This window comes from Alosa sapidissima, chromosome 7 (assembly GCF_018492685.1).
Source record: "Alosa sapidissima isolate fAloSap1 chromosome 7, fAloSap1.pri, whole genome shotgun sequence".
NCBI lineage: Eukaryota > Metazoa > Chordata > Actinopteri > Clupeiformes > Clupeidae > Alosa > Alosa sapidissima.
In genome coordinates, this window is record NC_055963.1 from 7,917,999 (window position 1) to 7,943,095 (window position 25,097).

A 25,097-nucleotide genomic window follows, 5' to 3' on the forward strand; every position below is an offset into this window, starting at 1 on the left:
CCGTCCTCATCTCTCATTCGTGTGCTGTAGCCTAGTAGGTTATCAAGGAATGTTCCTTCGGTTCATCACAGCTGGGCAAGTCAGCTTGAACTCATCAGTGGGATCTTGGGCTCTCCTGAGGTATTTGTGCCTTTTTTCATCCTCTGAATTTGCTCTGTTTGATTACAATCACGTGGACAAGCCATCGGTCCCGCCTCCACACCTGTGCCTGTAGCCGAGTCTCACTGATACATGGCAGACATCTCTGCTCCAGGCTCTCCACATAATCCTCTCCTCCCTTTTCTATGTGATGTTCAACTAAAGTAGTAAGATAGCTTCAGGGATCAAATTCTCATTCGCATATCTCAATCTCAGCTAGTTTTGTGGCTTTGCCCTCTCCCATGCTAATGTTACTAAATGTAGTGCAGGCCACAGATATTTGCCAACAGTGAAGGTATGTCTAACAGCTCTGCCATGTCCTTGCACACACTCTGAATGGCCATCTGTTTGTGAGACAGCATGGCGCTTGTTGACTGTGTCACTTAATGTCGTCTTGTGGTGCTATTAGCACTCATTAGCGTCAGTGTCGCTGTTCTGGCTTGATCTCAGAGAGAAGCCTGTTGATTGTGTGAAGTTTGTGTCAACTCATCCATGGCAGCCAACCTGAGCTCATAGACTTTTGCTTAAAGGGCCAATTCATATTTGAGGGTTTTATTTGCGCGCCCCCCCCCCTCCTTCACTACACTGGCACCCAGAGCAGATGCTTTCCCTGTGATGAGCCCTTGGAAACAAACCCTTCCACTTCCCTGGGAGTATGACAAGGGAGCCTGACGTTTTTCTGCTGTTCCAGGAGCTCTGGTTCCAGGGAGCAACCCCTGGGACAAACATGCTGTCAGATGCTACCAAATGATCTTGGTCATAAAAAAAAACCCAGAAGCCCTCAATAAAAATTGTTTGCTTTGTGTTTGACAATATTTGCCTTTGGTTACTCATTTGTTTATGGCTGTGGGTTGTCATGTGGGCTAGACGTAAAGCCAATGTCTGGCCACAAACCCAAACTGCTAAAGACAGGAGCTGACATTTCGTGGACACTGCTTGCAGCAGCATGCAGTCTCTTTTCTGTGTTTTTCAACCAGACATGGAAATGCAGATGTTTACTGAACTGAATGGGGGAAAAGCTCCAACAGTATAAACAGAGTGATATGAGACACAAAGTTCAATATACAGCGTCCATACGACCATGAATGACCTGCTGAATGACCTGCTGAATGAATTTGTTAAAACACACACACACACACACACACACACACACATCAGAATTGCAGTGGAAAATACCATCAGACAAAATCAAGAACATATTTATTTCTCTGTCTATGGGGAATCTTTTGTCCATATCAAAATTAAAACAGTAGGCTATTTCACATTTGACAAACTCCCATGGCCAAGTTGCCGACAACAGCTAATTCACTTCACTCCGCTAGCGGTTTGTTATATATAGATATTGCTAATGCCTTTGATGTAACTGCATTTTTTGGTCAGTTGCGATCCTCCAAAAATAATTTGTGCAGCTGTTGGAACAAACAAGCCAAGCTGGGACTGGCGTCATCGTCTGAAAGCCCCCCGATCTGAGACGCAGGCGGACTACAGCTCTCCCCAACAGCAGCTGAGTGTGAGGCCACCCTGGCCCATATCTGGCCCACATCCGCACAGACTCCTGGTCAGCGGCCATCAGGCGCAGGGCCACAGGTATGCGGTGTTGTGTGACTGTGTCAAGCTCGGCACGCTCTGGTGTTTACAGTATCTTGTTGTCCATAATTCCCTCTTATCTCTGTGGATAATTTCTGATGTAAGTGTTAGGACAGATTGCTATGCAGTGTACACTGATGGAGATGTGATCTGATTCCAGTGATGTGTTGCATGTGTGGTTTACAGCGCTCCCCACTTGAAAGCGCTGCGTAGTATCGACAAACCGATTGCCGGAGTGTCTCCCCCTCCTGGACAATCACTGGCCTTGTGTGACCCGAACAATATTTACTGGAGAAATTCAGCTAATGTTTCCAGAACATCCGACCCAAAGTGAGCCACTCATCACTCTTCCACCCTGATACCCCTGTCACACTGTATCCTGATACCACACTGTCAGAAAAATGAATGGGTGACCTTCAGCTCTCTGCCAGCAGTTCAAGTCCCTTGGATTCTATCCCCCTTTCTTCTATACCCCCCCCCCCCCCTTTTTATTTGATTTGCTTGTCAATCCTCCTCTCTATTTTTGTAAGTTAGCCTTACCTGTGAAGCACTTTGCGTCAACTGTTTTTGTTTTTAAATGTGCTATATAAATAAAGTGACTTGACTTGACTTGGATGGGATGGGCTGGGCTGGGCTGCAGCCAAATCCTACTGGCCTGTGGTTGACACAGGAGACCCCATTCATCAGACCTGGTGGGTAGGCTCGGACAGTTTTTGATTATTAAGAGACCAAGGGTTTCGCTCCAAGTACAGTTAAATCACTCCCCCTCTCCCCAGGAAAGGGAAAAAAAGACTGAGTCCTCAAGTCTGATGCTGTGACATGGCTGCCTCCATCTTTGAAGCCTTATGCGATGGATGTATATTTGCACTGCCGTGCATTCTTTCAGAGAGCCCCATGTGAGATTGTTAGAGCTGGTTGTTTACATTATACTCAGACCGGTTTTAAATAAGCTTCCTGTTCTCAGAGGAGAGCTGACTTGGGCTCAGATCCATTCTGAGCTCACTGAAAAGTCTGCGATAAAAAGGTACACAAGGTTCCATCTCACAATGAGAGCAGATCAGCTGTCTCAGCACCTCCAGCATCAGATATTCTTTCCAATTAGTCACACGCCAAATCAAACAATGAAAATGATTGTGATTAAATAAACTTCAACTTCTCACTCATCCATCAAGGCAGTCACAAAATGCTCCCATGTGATTTACCATCAATTTATTATTTTAAATATATAATCTTTAAAAGGGTCTTTTTCAGACACAGAAATGGTTTGTGAGACTCATCCACACATGATGTAAGTCTACATGAATGGAACATGTCAGTGCCTCCACTGAAATGTCTCTGACTACCAGGGGCCCCACCAAGCTGCTGGTGGACCTGATCGTCACCAAACAACAAACCGATCACATATCTCATGTACAAAACGCAGGTAGTATGGTGCATTTAATCAAAATGCAATAAATAAATTTAGGTATTGCAAATAATAACAATAGGCAATAGTAAAAAAAAACTATTTTTTGCAGTAGTTACAATATATTTGGAACAGTGACAGAACAGGCTATGATGTGTGATGTATCAATATACATGAAGGCACTTTGATTGGCCAGATAATCAAGTAAGTCTGGGCTCTTCTACTGTGCATAGTGCACCACTGAAGAGTCTCCATCTTCACAGGTTTCACCTACATTAATTTGGGAACTCTTTGGTTGCGTCTAATTTTACAACATTTACGATGCAGAACCTATTATCTCACAAGTACATCCACTTTATTTGACATCTAAACAACATTCCAACCCCTTTCACATTCTAAAACTGTTACACATGAGAGTACGTACAGTACAACACATGGAATGCATCTGTTAGATGAACGTGTGCGTCCAGACCAATCTCTTGTTTGAGATTGATTTAGTCTCACTACAACACTTAGTTGATCAGCAGTGTATTTACATTGATTCATGTTTTTAAGGAGGGAGAGGACATTTGCTTTCAAGATGGATCTGCCCTGGAACAGTTAGTCTGTTTCATCCCCAATCCTCTCTTTTGCCATGTTTGTGTTTGTCTTTCAGAGTCTGCTCACTGTGCCTCGCCAACATGGCTGTGAGCTGGAGATCTGGTCGTCTTGGTGACAAAGTGAACGACAATCCTCTTGTGTCTCATACAGTGAAGTTATCCATTTTGGTTAATGTGGACCATCTGTTGGTCTCAACTCTCCATAAACTGCCCTTCATTTAGAGTGTTGACAGTGTTGGTCTCAGGTTTTCCACACAGTATCTTAATTTACCCTTAATGACCAAGCGTTCCACTTAAGTAGCTTTTAGTGTCTCGCTGTTTGTTCAACCAGTTTTCTGTATTTAATTTTTCTCTAGTTTTGTAACAGCTTTGTTTAATAATCCTGTAAGATTTAAAGTGTTCCCTTCATTACTCATCAAAAAGAAAAAGAAAAGAAGAAAAACAATTGGTTGACCCGAGTCCTCCTTGACCTCCTTTCTACATGATAAATTGGTGTGGATAAGTCGTAATGTGTGCACTGTAGTTGGTTCAGAAGTTCAGAAATGTATTGAGGCGGTGTTGTTTTTTCGGTGTGTGTGTGTGTGTGTGTGTGTGTGTGTGTGTGTGTGTGTGTGTGTGTGTGTGTGTGTGTGTGTGTGTGTGTGTGTGTGTGTGTGTGTGCGTGCGTGTGTGTGTGTGTGTGTGTGTCTGTGTGTGTGTGTGTGTGTGTGTGTGTGTGTGTTGATAAAAGAAGAGAGGTAATGAGTCACGGCTCTTCCATGAGCGTGCGTATCAGCTCCCAGTGTGTGGAGTATCGCTCCCCCTTACCTGCACTTCTCTCCTCCATTTCCTCCTGTGTTCTGTGGCTCATCCTCCTCTCCTCCATTTCCTCCTGTGTTCTGTGGCTCATCCTCCTCTCCTCCTCCATGACACACACAGACCGCTCTAAATTATGGGCCCCCACTTCTCTAAGGACTTCTTCTAAGGTCTCCTTCTCAGAATCTGTCACTTTGACAGGAGTTTAATGAGGAGGCGGACTTTGTGTGTGTGTGTGTGTGTGTCTCAGACTCTCCTTGGTGAAGATGTGTATGTGGTGGTGATGTCATCCTGCACTAAGCCTGGATTTGTGTGTTTTTGTGTGTGTGCCACCAAAGTACACGGTCACCTTGGTGAAGGTGTGTGTGGTAGGTGTCGGACCCATCGTCATCAGGTACTTATCCTCAGCACGTGAGTGTGTGTCCGTGACACCTGCGAGTGTGTGTGTTTGTCTCAGTCCAGGCTCTCCTTGGTGGTGGAGGTAGACCCATCGTCCTGAGATAGTTTGCCTTCGGCACGACGTGAGTGTGTGTGTCTGTGCGCGGGTTTGCGTGTGAGTCTCGTCTCAGTACAGGCTCTCCTTGGTGGTGTAGGTAGACCCATGAGTGTGTGTGTCTGTGCGCGGGTTTGCGTGTGAGTCTCGTCTCAGTACAGGCTCTCCTTGGTGGTGGAGGTGTGTGTGAGTCTCGTCTCAGTACAGGCTCTCCTTGGTGGTGGAGGTGTGTGTGAGTCTCGTCTCAGTACAGGCTCTCCTTGGTGGTGGAGGTGTGTGTGGCGGTGGAGTCGTCGGGCAGTGATCCGCGGCGTGCGGAGGGTGGCCGACAGCGCAGCAGGGCCTGCAGCTCCCGCGACACACTGCTGGAGAATGCCGTGTAGATCCAGGGGTTGGTGCACGAGTTCAGGCTGGCCAACAGCATCAGGATGGTGAAGGCCACCCCTGTAGATCAGAGAACACACACACACACACACACACACACACACACACACACACACACACACACACACACACACACAGCGTCTGTTACACACTGGTCCACTAATGAAGACAGGTCTGCCAAATAAGCTGTTAACACTTTCAACACTCCTTTCAACACTTCTGCTGTTCTTCTGAAGCTATGTGATCTGATAATGTAACAGAAATGTAATACAAAGTTGCATGGAAAACTTTGACCCTGACCTTGATTATTTCAAGTCTGGCTACAGGTTGTTTTTTTTTTGTTGTTGTATGGGGGGGGTTGTTGTTGGTCACGACTCCTTGGGTTCTACTCGATCAGTATGCGCTGTGGCGCAGCGCTCTGGCTAGGTGCACGGAATGGCTTTAGACAAGCAGATAGACATCAGAACGGAGGACACAGTGTTCCTTTCTGATAGCGTGGAATGCAAACGCAGACCTCACAAAACCAAAGGTATCAACCTGAGCTGCCTATGCTCTGACGTGAGGGTATTTGCTTGGGTAATTTAGTTATGGGAGCAGGCACACACAGGGGGTATAATCAGAGGTTTATGGCCTATGCTATGAGGCAGGGCCAAATACATAAACAGCATTATGCATCAATAGAGAGGGATTTGTCCCAAATAAATGGCCTGATTAGCACACAATTTTCTGTGGCAGCCAACCGTTTCAAATCTGCGAAATTGCAATGATCAAGCCCAGAGTGTTGGTTTGGTTTTGGAAGTTTACGGCTCCAAGAAATTAGGAATTTATAGTGTCTCTCGACACAAAAATTCAAATGGCTGAACATGATAAACAAACAAAGAGCGTGCCAGAGAGGAAATGAATAAAGGAAAATGGTGTAAAGCACAATGAGTAATACATGACACCTAATGGGTTCACAACACCCCCTGACATAAATCTCCACAGGAGCAGAGGAGAGAGAATGAGAGAGAGAGAGACAGAAAGAGAGAGAGAGAGACAGAAAGAGAGAGAGAGAGAGAATGTGTGTGTTTGTATGAGTCAGTGAGAGAGAGAGAGAGAGATGATGATGAGAAAAGGGCAAAGAAATGAGAAATGGAAAAAGGAAAGGATGCTAAACAGATGAAAGTAATTTCATAGTTTAGGCTAGTGGTAGTGCTGGAACATCAGCCCCTGGCCAGAGCAGAGAAGCAACAGGGGGAAACAAACATATTATTTATTAGGACTGGGGGGGGGGGGGGGGGCATGAGGGTCTACTCTGACATGACTAATGGCACAGCTGCACACCTATGCCTCCAGTCCAGTCCAGTCCAGTCCAGTCTGGTGCTCAGAAAGGTCCCTCCGTACCAGAACCACGCGGTAAAAATATCAGCCCACTTCATGTGACATGGGAGAGAGAGAGAGTCTGCACCTGGACACTGTAGTGTTGACAATGAGACTCTTAAATCACAGAAAGGCTCTGAGAACAGCACTTTTGGAATGCACGCCTCCATGAGCATGATTAACCTCAGCACAAGCAATTAGATGTTCTACCTCTCTGTGGTATGTCACCTTCCACGAACTGTGACTCGCGGCGTCTCTGAGCATCTTGCAATACATTTCAAATGTGTGGAAAAGCCTTACTGGAACACCCCTCAAGGGTTGCATCGCATGTCTTTTTTATCTCATTACCTCACATTTCCAAATGCTTGTTTTCCCAGTTTACCAGCGTTTTAAGTACTTTTCAATCTTGATTATTATTTTTTTATATTTATTATATTTTTATATTTATTGGATATTTATTTTGTATTATTTTGTATTATTTTTTATCTTGATATTTTATCTAAACATAATACCCCCCCCCCCCCCCCCCCCCCCCCACACACACACACACATACCATGTGTGTTAGTAGAGAGTAATGATTATAGTCTAAAGTGAAAGACTTTCGAGAAAGTGCCTTTCTTCTTGCTTTTGTGGTGTAGGAATGTACACACACCTATGAAATTCAGCAGGTGCCGAATACTAGCCTGACGAAGGTGCATTAGGTACCTGACGAAGACCTGAGTGGCATTGGGAGCATGTAAGACCTGAGTGGCATTGGGAGCATGTAAGACCTGAGTGGCATTGGGAGCATGTAAGACAGTGTGCGGAGATATTTTCTTTTCTCTCTCTTCCTGCTCTTGCCAGATCATAACATGTTTTATTTCCCTTCCATCTACTCTCCCAGCCCTGCTTGGACCTGACCTTGGATGGGTGCGTTGGGGTCCCAGGCTGCCCACAGCTGTACGATAAAGAAGGGTGACCAGCAGATGGTGTAGACCAGCACGATCACCAGTGTCATGCGCACCGTCTTGGACATGGCCCTGGAAATGCTGGGCGGTGGCGGGCTGAGGGGCGGCTGGGCGGCGTAGGGCGATCCGCTGGCCACGCTGTAGCGGGACTGGAAGGAGGTGCTGAGGGGGCTGCTGTCGCAGGAGAAGGAGCCGCGGTAGCAGCCGGACTCCGTGCAGGCGGGCGGGCCGTGCTCCTGGTGGTTGTAAACAGAGTGACTGACTGGCCCCGTGGAGCTGGAATGGTTCTGATTGGTGGGGAGGACGTCGGGCGCGCTGTTGTTGCCATGGGAGCAGGGCTGTAGGGTGACGTCGCTAGGGCACTGGCCGTACTGGCTGTTCGAACAAGGACAGTCGTAGCAGTCCAATGTATTTTCCATTGGATAGTCATTACAGTTTGGGTGGCATGGGTGGTTGTTTTCGCTTTTCTGGAGAGGGTAGCCTCCTCCTCCTCCTCCTCCACCTCTCCGCTCCCTGGGTCTGTGACCTGCTCTTCCTCTCATTCGATCATCCTCCGTTTTAACAGTCTGGAGGCCGAAGAACACAACATTCTTCTTGAGGTCGGCTGTCACAACCCTCTCTGATTTTAGGTAGATGTTGTCATGGATTTCTCTGAATATTCGCACCTATAAGTGAAAGAAATAGTACAGGGCATAAGAAAACAAACACCTCACAACATAGAACACAAACAACAAATCACTATCTAAATGGCCCTTTGACATAGAAAATATATTTTTTTACTCAAAGTACTAGTGTCTACTAGCCTGGGTGCCATTCCGAACTTAGTCCCGCCCCACGGGAAGTTCGGTCTGGCATTGCTCCATTGTGGGGCAAGTATGCTCACCCTAAATCGGGCGGACCAATCAAATCAGGCTTTACGATGATGGACAGGTGAGCAACAGCGCCTGGTCTATCACGTCATCTGAGCACGCTTAGATTAGGCTTATGTTTGAAACAAAAACGCTGTGGCTAGAAGGATACATGGCTTTTAAGACCCCATATGGAAAATTCATATTATTTAATGAGTTTGTATCACTGAAAACGATTATTTCTGAAAACTTTGGCCAAAGTTGAGATGTGGGAAAACTGGTGGTTTCACTTTCATCAAGGGAAAACAGCGCTGTTGCATTGCGACATGTTCCCTCATTCGTTTGAAATCTCTGATTGACCACCTGTTCGAGGGATTTGCGACAGCCTTTCCCAGCTGTTTAACATGTTTGTAGCATATCACTGTTCAACAGAATTATTTTAAAAACGGAGGGGATATAGGAGCAGAAGGATGGTTCGTGTGTTTTCTTCCTACACCTCACGGTAAGCTATTTTGTTGCTCTGATTGGTTAGGTCTATCCAATTGAGTGCAGAGGCATTCCCCCCCTGTATCGGTTGAAGCACGCCCCATAATTACATCCCAATGGAGCAGTATCAGACTCATATTCTGACTAGAATTTGAGTATGACAACGTCAGGCTAAGTGTCTACTGAAATCCCACAACTTATAGCTCGAGCACCTTTACCACCCCTGCCCGATGCCTCCTTGCCTGTGCCTGTTGAGGTGTCTCCACGACTTGGCAACCTTGATAGGGACAACAAGGCGGAACCCCCCCCCCCCCCCCCCACACACTACCCTATCCCATCCATAGTGTTCTATTTATTTATTTACAAATGTACTGTAATTAGACTTACATATAGCCATTTTCTACTGCTCTTCATACTATTCATCCTGCACATACACTTTTTCTTACTACTCTTGTAATGTTACTGTTTCTGCACTACACATGGGGCAGCACATGGGGCAGCCGTGGCCTACTGGTTAGGGCTTCGGGCTTGTAACCGAAGGGTTGCCGGTTCGATCCCTGACCAGTAGGAAAAATGTGGACAGGGGAAGTGGTTGAGCACTGCTCTCCCATGCCCACATCCACGGCTGAAGTGCCCTTGAGCAAGACACTTAAGCCCTCACTGCTCCCCGAGCGCCTCACTCCTCTCCGAGCGCCGCTGGAGCAGGCAGCTCACTGCTCCGGGTTAGTGTGTGCTTTGTGCTGTTTGTGTTTCACTAATTCACGGATTGGGATAAATGCAGATACCAAATTTCCCTCACGGGATCAAAGGAGTATATTTACTTATTCTGTACATATCTGTCTTTATTTTTCATACTGAATATCCACATTTATTCTGTTTTCTTATTTTATATTCTGTTAATACACTGCATCTATATTATTATTACTACTATTATAATGTTACTGCTACTACATTGCACATACTGTATCTTATGTTGTTCATACATTGTTCATATTACATAGCCATATTTATTCTGCTCTTAAGGTAACTGCATATATTTATATTTAATTTATACTACATTAAACCACCTTCTGTAAATCAACTGTACATGTATACTACTGTCTACACTGCACTATATTTATTGTCCTGTCTATACACCACCTGCCTATACCTTGTATATCACATTGCACTTTTCTGTTTTTTTTGCACTTCTGGTTAGACGCTCACTGCATTTTTGTCTTTGTGTGCAGTACTCTGCACAATGACAATAATGTTGAATCTAAATCTAAATCTAAATTTAGATAGCTGACTCTGTAAAAATAATCTGAAAGAACTTAGTTCCCACCAAAAACAGGAAACGGATGAAAGAAAGTAAAAAAAACAAAAAAAAACCACAGCCATTATCTTTACCATAATGCACATAATAGATAGCGATCAGAGGGTAGATCGAGTTCACCTCAAAATATATCTGAAAGGAAAGTGCTCAATATACAGCACATGGAAGTACGCTTGGTTGGTTGAACCGGCCTGCCTTTCTAACCCCCCCCCCCCCCCCCCCTCCTTTCTGGTTTGACGTTATACATGGCGCCTCAGATATCAGACATCAATTAGTGGTGAGAAATATCTGGACACAAGAATATCTGTCCCTAAATAGAAGCACTGTGACCAGTCCCAGCTCGGATCAGAATGTCGACCCTCTCTGGGTTGCCCCCCCCACTCCCCCCCACTCCCACTCCCACCCCACCCCACCCCCCATGTGCCAGTAGGGAGAAAAAGCCCCTGTGTGTGTGAGGTAATCAGTACTTCCCTCTCCCCTCTAAATCAAAGGCAAACACCATCAGCACACTGTCTCCTTATATGGTGCTGTGGTATTACGCGTGCTAAAGAGGAACTTCCCACTCAAATTTCACACCTCTCACGCCTACCACTACTCCTAGGACAGTGAAGACCTCCAGATCTCTGCACTGCTGAGAAGAGCTATACAGTATGGAGGGATGGAGAGAGAAAAAAAACTCTTTTTGGAGAATTACATAATGTATGTAACATACGCTGGAGACAGCCTCGTGACTGCAGGCACAGGTAGACGTGGAGCTTAGCCCTGCATACACTCTTATTTCCCCAGAGATGACAGACGCTTTCTCCAGGAGGTCATGGAGAGCCAAAGGGGGGGAAGGGGGCTCTGCGATATACCTGGCAAACAGTGATGATGAAAGCAGGAAACACAAACACGGCCAAGGTCATCCAGGTGACGTAGGCCTTGAGGCCCCAGGGCTCGATGAAGTGGGCCCAGCATTCGAAATCCCCCGGCGCCAGCTCCGACTTGGAGAAAATGAACACCTGGGGAGGAGAGGAGAGGAGAGGAGAGGAGAGCAGAGGAGAGGACAGGAAAGGAATGTTCAGGGCCTCTCCAAGAATTAGCTGCATTGACCTGCTGACCTCTACAGCCTGCCACTGCCTCCGCCACCAACTACTAGTGCAACATAACGCACATATCCAGCATAGCTTCCGGCATAGCTTCCATTCATCCTATGGCAAATCTGCTTCTTTGAAGGAGTATACAATATACACTACTGTGCAAATGTATTTTTTAAGTCTAAACCAAGGTCATGAAAATATTGAAGTGAAGGTGTTTGTGTCTCTGTGGGGGTGGTACAGTAATGTCACCTGTGGGGGTGGTACAGTAATGTCACCTGTGGTATGCTGAAGAGGAGGTGTTTGTGTCTCTGTGGGGGTGGTACAGTAATGTCACCTGTGGGGGTGGTACAGTAATGTCACCTGTGGTATGCTGAAGAGGAGGGCCAGGGCCCAGGCCACCACGACGGGGGTGTTGCATCGGGACACGGCCCCTCCGCGATAGGCCTGTAGTGGGCAGCAGATGGCGTAGTGCCGGTCCACCGTCATGGCTACAATCATGTAAGAGGAGGCGAACATGCCGACGATCTGCAGGTACTTGACCAGGCGGCAGAGCGTGTCGGGCCCCTGGAAGCGCTCGGTGATGTCCCACACCAGCTGGGGAAGCACCTGGAAAACACAAGAGGCTTCAGCTCTGGACAACAACCTGTTCCAACGCTCCTGAGGCAGTCACCTCCCCTAGACTCTTCCATGCTTGCAAAACTAACATGATCCACATCTGTGAAAATCTCTGTACCATTAAGACACTTCACTGTGGTTTTTAACTGTTGTGAACACACATCACACGTCTCATACTTATTTCAATTGGAATCAAGGGAATATGGAAGAGTATGGGAATATGTCTTCACTTTTGTCAGCAGCAAGAACAGTATAAGTAAGCATAAGTATAGTAAGTATAAATACTCTTTTGATCCCGTAAGGGAAATTTGGTCTGTGCATTTATCCCAATCCGTGAATTAGTGAAACACACTCAGCACACAGTGAAGTGAAGCACACACTAATCCCGGTGCAGTGAGCTGCCTGCAACAACAGCGGCGCTCGGGGAGCAGTGAGGGGTTAGGTGCCTTGCTCAAGGGCACTTCAGCCGTGCCTACTGGTCGGGGTTCGAACCGGCAACCCTCCGGTTACAAGTCCGAAGCGCTAACCAGTAGGCCACGGCTGCCCCAATCAGATGAAAGAAGCAAGTCTCTCACCTGGCAGAAAGCCACCACCAGGTCAGCCAGACACAGGTTGACCATGAAGACGTGCATGGGCGCGTTTTGCTTGCGTCGGCGAAGCAGCACCCACAGCACGAAGCTGTTGCCCAGCGTGGTGAGTGCCAGCACCAGGCCCAGTACGCCGATCTCGGCCCGCGCCAGGGCCGGATCCCGCTGCCGCGCAGGGGCTGGCGTGCCCAGGGGACTCCCCGTGGCGTTCTCAGGGAAGAGCCAGAAGTAGGACCCCCCGCCACCATGGGTGCCATTGGGGCCGGCGGCGGGCCCCGGAGACAGAGCGGAGGTGAGGTTGACCCATCCCGACGCGGCCGCCGCCACTGCTGCCACCGAGGCAGCAGAGGACTGAGCCAGCCCGTCCCAAGCTGCCACCCCAGAGACAGCCTCCATGCCTGGGGAGGAGAGAGCACAGACACAGACACAGACACAGACACAGACACAGACACAGACACAGACACATTAAAACACAACAGTACACACACACACACACACACAGTCACACACATTGGTTCAAACATCGATGGCACTGTTGCTCTGACACAGACATGACTGCATCAATAAATAGAATGCAGTAAAAAAAAAAGTAGTGACTCAGGGTATGAGATTTGGCCCTAATTACTGCTGATCCAAAACGCTCCTGACCCGTAAAGCGGCATGTCACAGTAATCAGTGCGTTGTCGGCTCTCATTATCTGTTCTTGGTGAGATTATCCTCAATTGACTTTTGATTTGAGGGTCAATTGCAAAGTCTCTCTCTCCGTTCCTCTCTCTCCTCCTCCTCCTCCTCTCTCTTTGTCCATCCTCATCATATCACCCTCTCTTTTGGGTTCAGTTCAGGCCTCGATCCCAAGTGCCTTTCTCTGGCATCTTTATTTTGTGTGGAGAAGCAGAGACTAATATTAATGCAAGCTACACCTCTGGCCAACAAAATACTCAGAGAAGGGGGTGGAGTGAAGGGGTGCTGTCAAAACACCATCCAGAATTGCAAACAAGACAAATTGGATTAAACAGATCAGATTTCACTTTGTGTTGTGTTGAGTCTAAAGGTATAATCTCTTCACTTTGAAACAGCATATCACTCTTTGAAAAGAAAAGATCCATTTAGATATTATATGTTTCCATAATTTTTTTTAACATACTTCTCCATAACATTTCAAGTTATGTAAATGGCTTTGGTATGTAATCAGTCAAGCAATCACTCTTGTGTACTTAAGTGCAGTTTGACTGTCCTCGAGTAAGTGAAATGAATGTGGGTTTTCTCGTCATTCCAAACACACAGGCATGGTGCACTTAAATCCCATCTCTCAAGTCTGCTGATTACTCCATGTGAGGGTATCATGCGGAGAAGTCGCCCATGGTTTTTATGTAACTGCACCACAATTAGGCCGTCTCTCTTTTGACGCAAGTCCCAATCACAGTTTGTTTTCCTTCCCATACTTTCCACAGGCCAGTTTGACAGAAGCTCATTCTATCCCACCCTACTCAATCATCCACTTCACCTTCTCTCCCTCGTAATCTCTCTCTCATCCCTCGCTTACCCCCTTACATTCCACTCCCTCCTTTTTTTACCCACTTTCTTTCTTCACTCGTTCAGACCCCCCTCTTTGCCGCCCCCCCCCCCCCCCCCCCACCCCACCCTGCAATCACCCTTTCCTTGATCCCAATAAAATGCAGCTTATTTTGTTGGCCATACAAATAAATATCAGCAACACAAATAAGATCGGAATGAATAAAACTGACAATTACAGGAACATGCGAGTCATGGGATAGGGGCCCTGACTTGCTTAAATAAACACATCTACCAGGGGATGGATGGAGTAGCCAGTGATGAAGGAGGGACACAAGAAGAGAGGAGAAAGAAAAGAAAATAGGCAAACAGGCAAAGAATAGCAGCGGAGGAGAAGCATGATGCCCTTATAAGTCTGATAGAGTCTGATAGAGTGATAGACAGAAGCAAAATAAGGAACAGGTGAACATTTCTCTCTGTCTGGCACATGGGAGAGGTATGGGGAATAGTGCTCAGGTTCAGGTGTCTGCTTGCATTGTGGCCTCTCTCTCTCTCTCTCTCTCTCTCTCTCCCTGTGTGTGTGTGTGTGTGTGTGTATCACATGTCTGTGGACTAAGTGGAAAGGTGCTGTCGTGTGATGCCTCAGCTGAGAATTTGTGCTGGAGTAAAAGTCTGTGGTGGTGCGCCAGAGGAATGCTTCCTGATTCATATTTCAGCCTCCACAATCAGCCCTGTGCTGTTGCCTCATCACTCAAGCCACAGCCGCGGTCCATGCACCCTCACTAAAAACACACTTAAAATAAAGAGAAAGGTGCAATATCCTGGCACCACTAGACTTTCAAAAGGTCATGTTCAGCTGCAGTGAGTGCTGGACGCTGTCTTTGGTAGGTGAGCCTCCTGTGCCCCCACCTCCCTCTCTCCCCTCCCTTCCTCCCTCATTCTCTTCTCCTCCACTCTCTCTATCTCTCCATCTTAAATCAATGAGAGGGCTCTTGATGGAGCCGCTGCCCCCTGTGTAATAAGGTGGTCTCTCGGGACGCCACAGGGTCACTCGCCGCGAATGTGCTGCGTCTGCATCTCACGGCCGCGCATGCCGGGGACGGCCGATGGAGGTCAGAGATCATCGCCAGCACAGGTACGCCGGCACGCGCTCTGGGGGGTGGTCAATCACGCACGCCGCAGCATCCTCTGGCCCTCCCCGTGACAGCTGCCGAGCTGATGTTTATAAAATGAAGCTGAGTGGCCGACCCCTGTCTCCTCCGATAAATCACCACGGGAATCTTGGCCTTCATATTCCCACATAGCACGGCCATTTAGTTTAGCTTAGCAGTGTGAAGGTTATCAGCTGCATATGCAGTAAGTCATCATGTAAACCCATCTGGGGTTCTGGCATGAAGCAACTGGTTATTAAAGTAACAGGTCCACAAAATATTAGATAACATTTTAGAGGTCGTGCCCGTATTCGGAAAGTTTCAGAACATAGAAGTATTGTGAGGTCACATTCAAATGTGTGGATGAAGATTGAGTTACTGACTTATTGCTTTATGGACATCCACTAAAAATTATAAGCTCTTGGTCCTCCCCTGGCTTCTTATATCTTCTTATAAATAAAACATCACCAATAAAGATAATTCATCGAAGGATGCTAGTGTAACCTAGAATCAGTCATAAAAAACAATTCTATAACTCATATATTTCGAGGTGATAATATTCTCATGGCCTGACAATGCAATGTACACCAATGTGACCTTCCATCTCAGTCACAGTTAACTGTTTTAGAGGTTCATAGGTATGGCTGAAAAAGCTTGGCTACAGGGTGACTTACATACATCGTAAAAAAATGCCTTGCCTGGAGCCAAAGATAACCTTGGGATTATTGTCCATAAAGCCCCTGTGATTTCAAATCATTGGGTTTTAATGGAGCCCTCTAAGATGTACCGCAGTTGTTTATCTTGCCTGATAAACACTTTTTCAAAAGTGTCAGCCATCCCAAATCCCTCATATATTCTTCTAAGGAATTCAACATTCATTGGAGAAAATGTATCACTCAGAATCAATTATGCTGTCCTGGTGAAAGAGGCGTCTCAGTGTCCTGACTTTACCAGTCCTCCTTGTGGTCACTACACCAACACTACCAGCCTCGCTCTGACATCCGTTGACTCACAGGTTTTGTGTTACACGTCATCCTATTATCCCTGCTTCCCGCCACTGTGCCTGTCTTTAATGAAGACTTGATTTAGCACGGCCAGAACAGACTCGGGACTATCTGACACCAAACGCAAGCCCTTCAAAGCTGAAGATGGGGATCAAATCTTATCCAATCAGAACTCATGGAAGTGCAAATTACTTAACATTTTAAAATGCCATGCTGGAGTGAGCTGTGTGACTTTCATGTACAGTATGCACATGTGAAATGAAATCTCACAATTTATCAGATCAGTGGAATCAATGATCTATTAGCTATGAATAAGAAGAAAATAAGTTATTATTTAAAGGATATTCTTGGTAAAGAATGAATCTAATTAATGTCACATTTCCAGGAGGCAACAACTTATCTTTGTGGTTTTAGGAAAAACGATTAATCTCGTCTATAAATCCTAAGATGAAGTCAAAAAGCAGGACTGGTCTACTTAACATATCAAGGCCCATCCCTCCTGTCTCAGTCCCAGGAGGAAATGAGACTTCACCCTGTTATACCACAGCCAGAACAACCTGTTTATACTTCTCTGCTTTATCTTTGTTTCTTTGAGATTTCTCTCTCTCTCATCTCTCTCTCTCCAGAGCTATGGGTGTGTGTTATGAGGTTGCCCCCACATTCAGTCTGTTTCTACCTGGAAGCCTGGCATCTGTTAGGTGATTTATAGAGGCATGAAATCCTCCCTTCCCCTATTCACAGCAGATACTGAAATGTCTGTCTGACCAACAGACTCTTTTGCTCTGTTTCTGTCTCTCTCTCTCTCTCTCTGTCATTCACTTCTTCTCTTCCTCCATTTTCCACTGACACAATTCTGGGAACTGAAACCAGTTTAGAGCACCCAGGAGTTGTCCTGGTTGCTTTTTCCACAATGCAGAATCCGTGAATATTATGTAAATTATGAATCTGTAGACTCTGATGCATAAATATTTAGCCCATAATTTCCCTGAGCCACTCACGCAGCTTTTCCATTATTCTTCATTTTGTATGGTAATCATCAAATTAAGGACTCTTTATCCTTCTCCCTCCCTCTGTTTTGTTTTTCAATGAGAGGACTTACACATCATCACAATGCTTTCCTACTGCCTAGAAGTTATCAAATGTTCTGAAAAATTTAATTCTGCTCCAAACCTGCTGGTACCTTTTTCATAAGTCTTAAAGTATACCATTCAGTGACGGTGTGCACATTCCACTAGGAACTAAGAAAAGTGTCTAATTTCCCTAGTTCCTGCATTGGAAAAAATGCAAAAGAGTTCCGAAAAATAATTCCTCTGTTACTTAAATATTTCCTGTGGTGAAAACGCCTGCTCCTGTTCACATCATCCCTGGGTATGGGGATGTGGGTCTCATGACTGTTGCATAACAGTGTTATCGGAGCAACACAAGCACCTCACAAACAGGGCAATAGAAAGACTATAGCCTCCATACAAAACAGTTAGATGTGAACTGGCCAATTACTGCTTTGTTCTGTTGCAGCACTACACATAATTAAACAACTTATGTTGGGCTAAAATTATTTTATTTAATTTTATTAAACAAATGTGTTTGCCATTGCCAATTTTGTTTTTCAGCCAGGTTATAATAGATTTGTAATGGATTTGCAAAATCTGCTGAAATGAAAAAAAAGCTTTTCATGACAAAAAGATACATACTTGAAAATACTGAATATCAAAATATTGCTATATAAATCAGCTTAAGATAAACATATTTCGCTTCTAAGGGAAATCATTGATATTTTTAATTCTAAATCAAGACAGACAACACAATATTATAATTATTGAGATTAAAATGTCATCACAAATTCTGAGAAAGAAAAAGAATTTCAACCAAGTCTTTAGATGTATTCTGTCAGTCTGCTGCTATCTCTTTACACTGGTCTCTTTCTCCACGGAGTAGCCATCTGCGCCTTATGTTCCTCTTCTTTTCACTCTCCCTCACTTTCTCTCCACTCCCCTTTTCGACCCGACTCGCAGTCGCAGAGGCATTCAGTAATGCTCCCCTGGTGTAGCTCTATTACAGTAGAGCTAAACAAAGACCCGTGTACAGGGCAGCGGGAGTTGGAGAAAGCGATTGCTGCCCTACTGTCTTGCGTCTCTAGGCGTCTACCACCTGTCACCCATACGCTGCAGAACCCGTATACAAGTGGACGTGCCACCGGAAGACGTGACATTACGTGATTCATGAACAACAGCATACATTGAGTTGTGAAAAGCCGTGCGGTCCGGTTTACCTTCTGAAGATCCAGTGTCTGTTAAGTGGTGTGTGTAGGCTACTGTCAGCTGAAGTTGACAAGTAACTAAGCTATTCTAAGACACTGCTGCGTTGCGCACACGCATCTTCAGACACTAAATGAATTAAATGAATTGTACATGCAGGCACACGGATCAGTACGGAGATCAGTTAGGAAATTGTCATATGAGGTGGGGATTTATTTTTGAGTAACTTTTGTGTTCCAACGTAATAGTTTTGTGTCCCCTGCCCTGACAATACTTTTGATGGAATGCAAAACTATTTGCATAAATAAAATTAAAATGTAAAATGTCTACCTCAATAAATAAATAAAACAAATCCCACCGTGTTTATATGGGGTCCGTATAGATGGGGTATTCTATTTTGATGTTATTGAGTTGTAGTCAACTTTAATGTGTATTTTTGAATCTGTACAAATTTGGTTACAGCCATGTCTGAGTTGCCTTGTTGGAGAGCTTGTATCAAAATAGGGCCTACTTTTGTATTGGGAACCCACAACATTCCCTCAGCTGTCACAACATGTGGAACAGCTGTCCATATCAGTGCTGTTGTTACGATCGTCTCTGATAGATGTGACGGCCTTTTGGAATCATGCTGTGTCAGTCACATAGAGGGGAGAAACAGTTTTTTCTTATTAAACAATTAGCATGCAGTGTTGACATGCTCCCCGTTCTATCTAGCTTTGCCCAGCTTTATTTACATACAAATTAAATTTGAATTAATCAGCGTGATTGCAAGTGACTCACCAGACTCCTCATTCCGTGTAGCCTACTGCTCTATAAGTCCAAGAGGTTGATGCACCCACGCTCTATTTTTGCTAGTTCACACTTAGATATTCACCTTGTTGTCTAACTTGCTGTCTTTATTAACTAAAGGCACCCGTAAGAAATTTCATTAATAACAATTAATCTTTCTTAGGGACATAAATTGCAATCCAGATTGTAATCAATGCTTAGCTCACAAAGCATCAACGTACACATAGCAGGTTGTGAGATTTATAGTGTGTGCTTTTGGCACTTACTCCAACAATCCTTTAGATTGTAATCACAGTGGATACGCCCCATTACATGTCCCAATGCGGTCGACTTGCGCGCACGCCCGTATTTGACAGGTGCTGCTTGCACGTTGTTGCTTGGATCTAAACTGAGGGCTCTGGCCTCGGGCCACCGCCCGATTGTTTATCTCAGGGCCATTTGTCCCACGGCAACATTCATAATGCGCTTGATTTGTCAACAACCCTTGCTGACTTGGCCAAGGGCGCAGTCACCTCACCCACAGCAGGCAAGCCAATACTTCTACTACCAGCACCGTTCATCAATGACAGTCGATTTTTTTCATCAGAATTTTCCATAGAATTTTCAGGGGGGGGGGGGGGGTTGAAACCAACCATAATATCAGCCAATCAGAAGCGTTACATGATGACATATAGTGGACCGATCTGATATAGATATAGGATGGAGTATAGGATAATAAAACCAAATGGCACTTGTTATTCAGATGGCATGAACATTAGGCTAAGGTCAGTCACCTGCCGGAGCGAGGACTGTTTACAGTGCAGTGTGCCAGTCCAATGTGCCAGGGGAGTGTCTCATTAGCTGTGCTGATATTGTTGCATTGTGTTCAACGGTGGAGGTTACAGAGCTGATCAGCACCGCATTGGATTTTCTCGGGCTCTTGTCAATGTAGTCGACCCCAATCTGCATCAGCCAATTGCCAGCCAATCAATTTCTGTCAGTTTGCCAGAGGATCCCACGCTACTTGAGGTGTCTTGGCCGCCTTCATGTGTAAATGATCCAATTTGCGCCGTCTTGGCTGAGAGCAGTGGCAGGCAGTGCAGCACTGCACGCGGGTGGTGTGATTTACTGTGTGTATAATGACCACATCATCAGTATGTACAGCACAAGGGTCTCATAAATCTACCTGGGCCCATTATACTATCAGAAAACAGCAGAGGATCTGCTGCTGTACAAAGGACATTTGTCTGAGGAGTGTGGAAAGTGTGGACAAATACACACAGGGACACATGCACATGCACACACACACACGCACACCTATACACATATGCATGATACTTGCCCATGCTTGCAGAAAACACACACACACACACACACACACACATTACACACATTACTTCAATACTATAAGTTTATATGTCTGTGATGCTTGACTATCTTTGTCAGTGTGACGGGAATGTGGTCGGCATCCACAGATGATGGTTGCTCTCACTTACCTCGCTCTCAGTGCATGGTCCTCTGACTCCTCGTGTTTTCCCTCTGTCAGATGTCTTTAGCCTGGAGCCCAGAAACCCTACAGATCAACACCAAACACACTTGTCAAAACATGACTGTCTTATCTAGTCACCAATTTTTTGCTGCACTAATCAAAAATCCCCTGCTCTGGCTGCAGAGGAAGAAGAGGGCGAATTAAAAAAAAGCCTCTCAGTCATCAATAACGTGACCCTCACTCTGACTGTGTTAATTGACCACTCTGCAGCGTCACCCCGAGGTGAGCGGGCTTCTTGCGGGCTCAGCCTTACGGCCGTAAGCACAATTTCGTGTCAGATCTGCGTGAGCACGCCTGTCAGGGCCACTCACGGACACTGGAGTCTGCTCACACCACAGCAGCCGGACGAGCGCTGCTGCAGACTATTTCTGAACACTTGAGTCGCTCACGCCAATCAACAACAAACATGAACAAACTCAAAGTCCATGAGCTTTATGAGCTCAGGAAAAAATCAGGGACCTTCAGTGAACACATTTCAGCTATAGGTGAAGGTTTTGTAAATGAATTAATGTAAAGAAGTCTGTATGGAAAACATAACATAGTAAATTAACTTACTTTGAGAGTGTCTTTCACAAGTGATTTTCTTTAAGGGGTAATAATCCACATTTTAAATCTCTGGTGTCCAGCTGTGGCAGTCTTCTGTGTGTGTGTGTGCGTGTGTGTGAGTTTTGGGTGTTTGCCCAAAAGTTGACGAATTGCGGGAGTGAGTTATTTGTGCAATCCTTGTGATCCTGGAGAGAGAAGTTGAGTGCGGCCGGCGCTGCTGGTGAAGTGTGGAGTAATGTTGAGAGGCTGCCCGATGGCGGCCGAGTCCTCTCCTGTCACCAGTCGTCTCGTCCTCACTGACAGCGCTGCGTGGGTGCCTGAGTAAGAGCAATCCAGAGGAATATCAACGCCTTCTCAGAAGATCTGACTGCTCGCCTGTCCACTCTGCTTCACACCAGCTCAGCGCTCGTGTGTGTGTGTGTGTGTGTGCGTGTGTGCGCGTGTGTGAGTGAGTGAGTGAGCGCCTTTGCCTGCGTGTGCATGTGTGTGTCCACAGCGCTTAGCACACTGCATTTGAGCTCTGCCTGCCCAGCACTCTCTCTTTCCCTCCCTCCCTCTCTTTCCCTCCCTCCCTCTCTCTCACTCCCTCCCTCTCTAACTCCCTCTCTCTCTCTCCTCCCCCTACTCCTCTCCCTCTCCCTCTCAAATCCGTCTTGGGTCAAGTACTCCGTCCTAAGGGACATCGGGGAGGAGCTGAAGATGACAGTGGACAGGGCATGTGGTGCCATCATACATCCCTCTTCACGTTGACACTGAAAAACAGGTACACAGAGCGACACAAAAGATGGCTGTGGAGGTTATGCGAAGAGACGGAGAGGTCAAATATGTACTCAGGTTGAGCAGGCATTACCTGAGGACAAAGGAGATCGATGGGGCGATAGGGCGAGAGTTTGACATGAAAGAGGGATCTGTGTAAATATTTGCAGTAACACAGATGCCTGCACCGAGGGGCGGTGTTGTTTGAATCGCCTTCCTTTCAAAGTTGCTGATAAATCTGCCGAGAGCAAGCTGATTCTATAGGACTTGGGGCTGTCTGTGTGTCCCCTTGTGTCTTCATCACTCCATTGTGTCCCTTCTTGTACGGAACCTTCCAGAGCTCTGTGGTTATACCCTGGGTGCTTAAGTACAAAGGCACACAATATAGGTATGGATCTCCCACAGGTCACCCCTGTCACTGGATGTGCTTTTGTTTTGCACACAAAACACGATAAGGACAATTAGGGGGCTGCAGTGACCAGACAAAAGCTGTGTGTGTGTGTGTGTGAGTGTGTGAGAATGTGTGTGTGTGTGAGTGAGAGAGGAAGAGGGAGCGCCTGGATGTGTTACATGAATCCCTGTCCACTGAAAGCTTCATGTATCACTATTCAGTGTGATGTGTCTGTGGTATGTGGTGTGTGGTGTCTGAATGCCATACATGTTGGTATGTCTATGAGGTGTACATCTGTGATCGTGTGGTGGGTTTTTGGTGATTTCTTGTTTTAGTCTGTCTGGTGAGTATATGCAAGTCATGTGAGTGTGTGTGTGTGTGTGTGTCTCATTCTATTTGTGGCTATCTGGGTCTGCCTTTGTGCATGTTTCTGTGGTGTGTGTGTGTGTCAGTGGCTCTGTGTGTTTTCATCAGATGTGTGTGTCTCAGGTCGTCTCTGTCAGTGTGATGTGTGTCTCTGTGCTTTCATCTTGTGAGTATGTGTTGGTGTGTTGTGCATCTCTGAGATGCATTTGCATTTCTGTTTGATACGTGTGTCTGTGTCTGTGTGCGTGTGTGCGTGTGTGTGTGTGCGTGTGTGTGCGGCGGCTGTACATGTGACGTGTGTGCCTTTGTGATAAGTATTTCTCTGTGTGTAGTCATGCCCTTGCCCCAGGAGAAGCAAGGACAGGCGAGGCAGCAGGCTCACGGAGCAGTGGAGAGCGCCACACATCAGGGGACTGAGCTTTGGAATGTCCTCTAATGTCTTGCTCTGGAGGAATCAGCAAGTCACTCAGCGAACCGGCCCGTCTTCATGTCCTCCCCCCACAAAACACCAAACCCAAAACCTCCACAGGCAATTATCGGTCACTCTCCTCCAGCAGGCAACCACATTCGCACCTTGTGTCTCTCCCGTGGCTCTGCGGTGACCGCACGTGACAGAATTCCTCTTGCTGACAGAGGTGTGAATTGGGTTTGGGGAAATGCATTTTTTCCCCCCACTATTCGGATTCTCCTGACCGTACAGACGGAGGGTCCGACCGACGCTACCTGCCGTCCCAGTGCGCTCCTCAGGCGGCCCCCGGGAGGCCCCCAGGCGGCTCCTCTGCTCCCCTCGGCTGCGGGCTGGATGGTCTCCCACATGGTCAGGCTCCGCGCCAGCCCTGTCCACTCAGGGCTGGAAATATAACTGACATCTGTTTTCCTCTGACAGAATGTGAAGGAGGCATGTGTGTGTGTGTCTGTGTGTGTGCGAAAGAGTGTGCTTAAGTGTGAACATGTCAGAGAGAGAGAGAGAGGGAGAGGGAAAGAAAGAGAGAGAGTATGCGTGTATGCGTATGTGTGTGTGTGTGTGTGTGTGTGTGTGTGTGTGTGTGTGAGTCTCTGGTCTAAAGGAAGAGGTGCTGAGAGCTCAGATGAAACAGTTTGCGAAACCGGTCAGCTAATCAATCCTGGGGTCAGGCTTGGAGAGTTTGGAGTGCTTTTCTGTTTTCAGTATCCTCTTTGCTGTCCAAAACGACGACCTGACCTTTGCGTGTGTATTTGCTCTGCTGTGTGTGTGTGTGTTGTGAAAGTGTGGCTGGCTAAAACCCTATGTATTTCTTCACAGTCAACTTTAGTCATCTGGGTTGCGTGAGGTCCAAGCGGCGCCGGGATCTTGATTCTGGAGATGAATGGAGGGGAGGAACACCCCCCCCCCCTCACTCCTCTCCTCTCCTCCCTGCTCCTCTTCTGTCCTCTCCTGTCCTCTCCACTCCTCTCCCTTCCTCTCATGGGAGGACTGGCCATCTGGCATACCGGGCATTTTCCTGGTGGGCCGACGCACCTTTTGGGCCGATAGAATAGGCTATATAATTTAATTATTTTGGCCAACGATAGGCCCAAAGGAAGGACAATCAGCGGCCCATTAGTTACATTTCAATATTGACACTGGACTGATCCAATAACAGCTCATGTCAGACCATGCTGACTATGTCACGTCAGGCCATGCTGACTATGATGATTATGATGACTTATTAATTGCGATAATTATGACCGCCGCGCAGCGAAGCATGTCCAAATTTCCGTCAAGGATTCCCGGGACACTGAAAGACCGGGGTAGACGAAACTTGGTGGGCATGTAACCCCATATGGATAGAATGGAACCATCGTTTTTCGTTTTGATCTGTAGCCCCCCCCGCTGGACTGCACCCCCCGAAAGGAGGGTAGGGCAGACACAGTTTTCTGTGAATATCTCGAGAACCGTAAGGTTTAGGAGGACCATTTTTTTTTTTGTATGTTGATCTCAAGGGGCCATGTCAACCCATTCCATAACCACTCATTTCATGTATAGCGCCACCTAGTTAAACACAAAAAAGTAAAAATGAGGTGTTGTAATTGCAGGAATCTGTGACCTAACATAGTCAAAACTGCACGAAATTGGAAGTGTAGGATCATTATGACACCCTCTGAATGCACGCCAAGTTTCGTGGAATACCATTCATGGGGG

At 46.4% G+C, this 25,097-nt stretch overlaps 1 protein-coding gene across 2 annotated transcripts; it reads right to left on the reverse strand.

Annotated features, from left to right (window-relative positions):
• Positions 1 to 4,388: 4,388 nt before the first annotated feature.
• On the reverse strand, positions 4,389 to 21,894 carry avpr2aa (arginine vasopressin receptor 2a, duplicate a). Of its 2 annotated transcripts, none has more exons than XM_042099303.1 (7): positions 21,433 to 21,894; positions 20,825 to 20,885; positions 12,627 to 13,035; positions 11,797 to 12,042; positions 11,212 to 11,358; positions 7,662 to 8,373; positions 4,389 to 5,461 (listed from the first exon to the last, which is right to left on the reverse strand). In XM_042099303.1, exons 3-7 carry the CDS (start codon positions 13,032 to 13,034, stop codon positions 5,262 to 5,264), a joined length of 1,713 nt encoding a protein of 570 aa, XP_041955237.1. In that variant the 5' UTR covers position 13,035; positions 20,825 to 20,885; positions 21,433 to 21,894; the 3' UTR covers positions 4,389 to 5,261. The 2 variants fall into 2 exon arrangements, with proteins under 2 accessions (XP_041955237.1, XP_041955236.1); XM_042099302.1 differs by having other exon boundaries at positions 20,825 to 20,901.
• Between the last annotated feature and the right edge of the window lie 3,203 nt (positions 21,895 to 25,097).

Bases quoted from the DNA above. Each gene is read 5' to 3' on its own strand.
- avpr2aa (XM_042099303.1), bottom strand. From the start codon at position 13,034: ATGGAGGCTGTCTCTGGGGTGGCAGCTTGGGACGGGCTGGCTCAGTCC. The intron at 12,043-12,626 runs GTGAGAGACTTG...TGTGTTTTCCAG, and splicing joins TGGTGGTGGCTTTCTGCCAG to GTGCTTCCCCAGCTGGTGTG. The intron at 8,374-11,211 runs GTATATCGCAGA...TTTCACTTATAG, and splicing joins TCATCATCACTGTTTGCCAG to GTGCGAATATTCAGAGAAAT.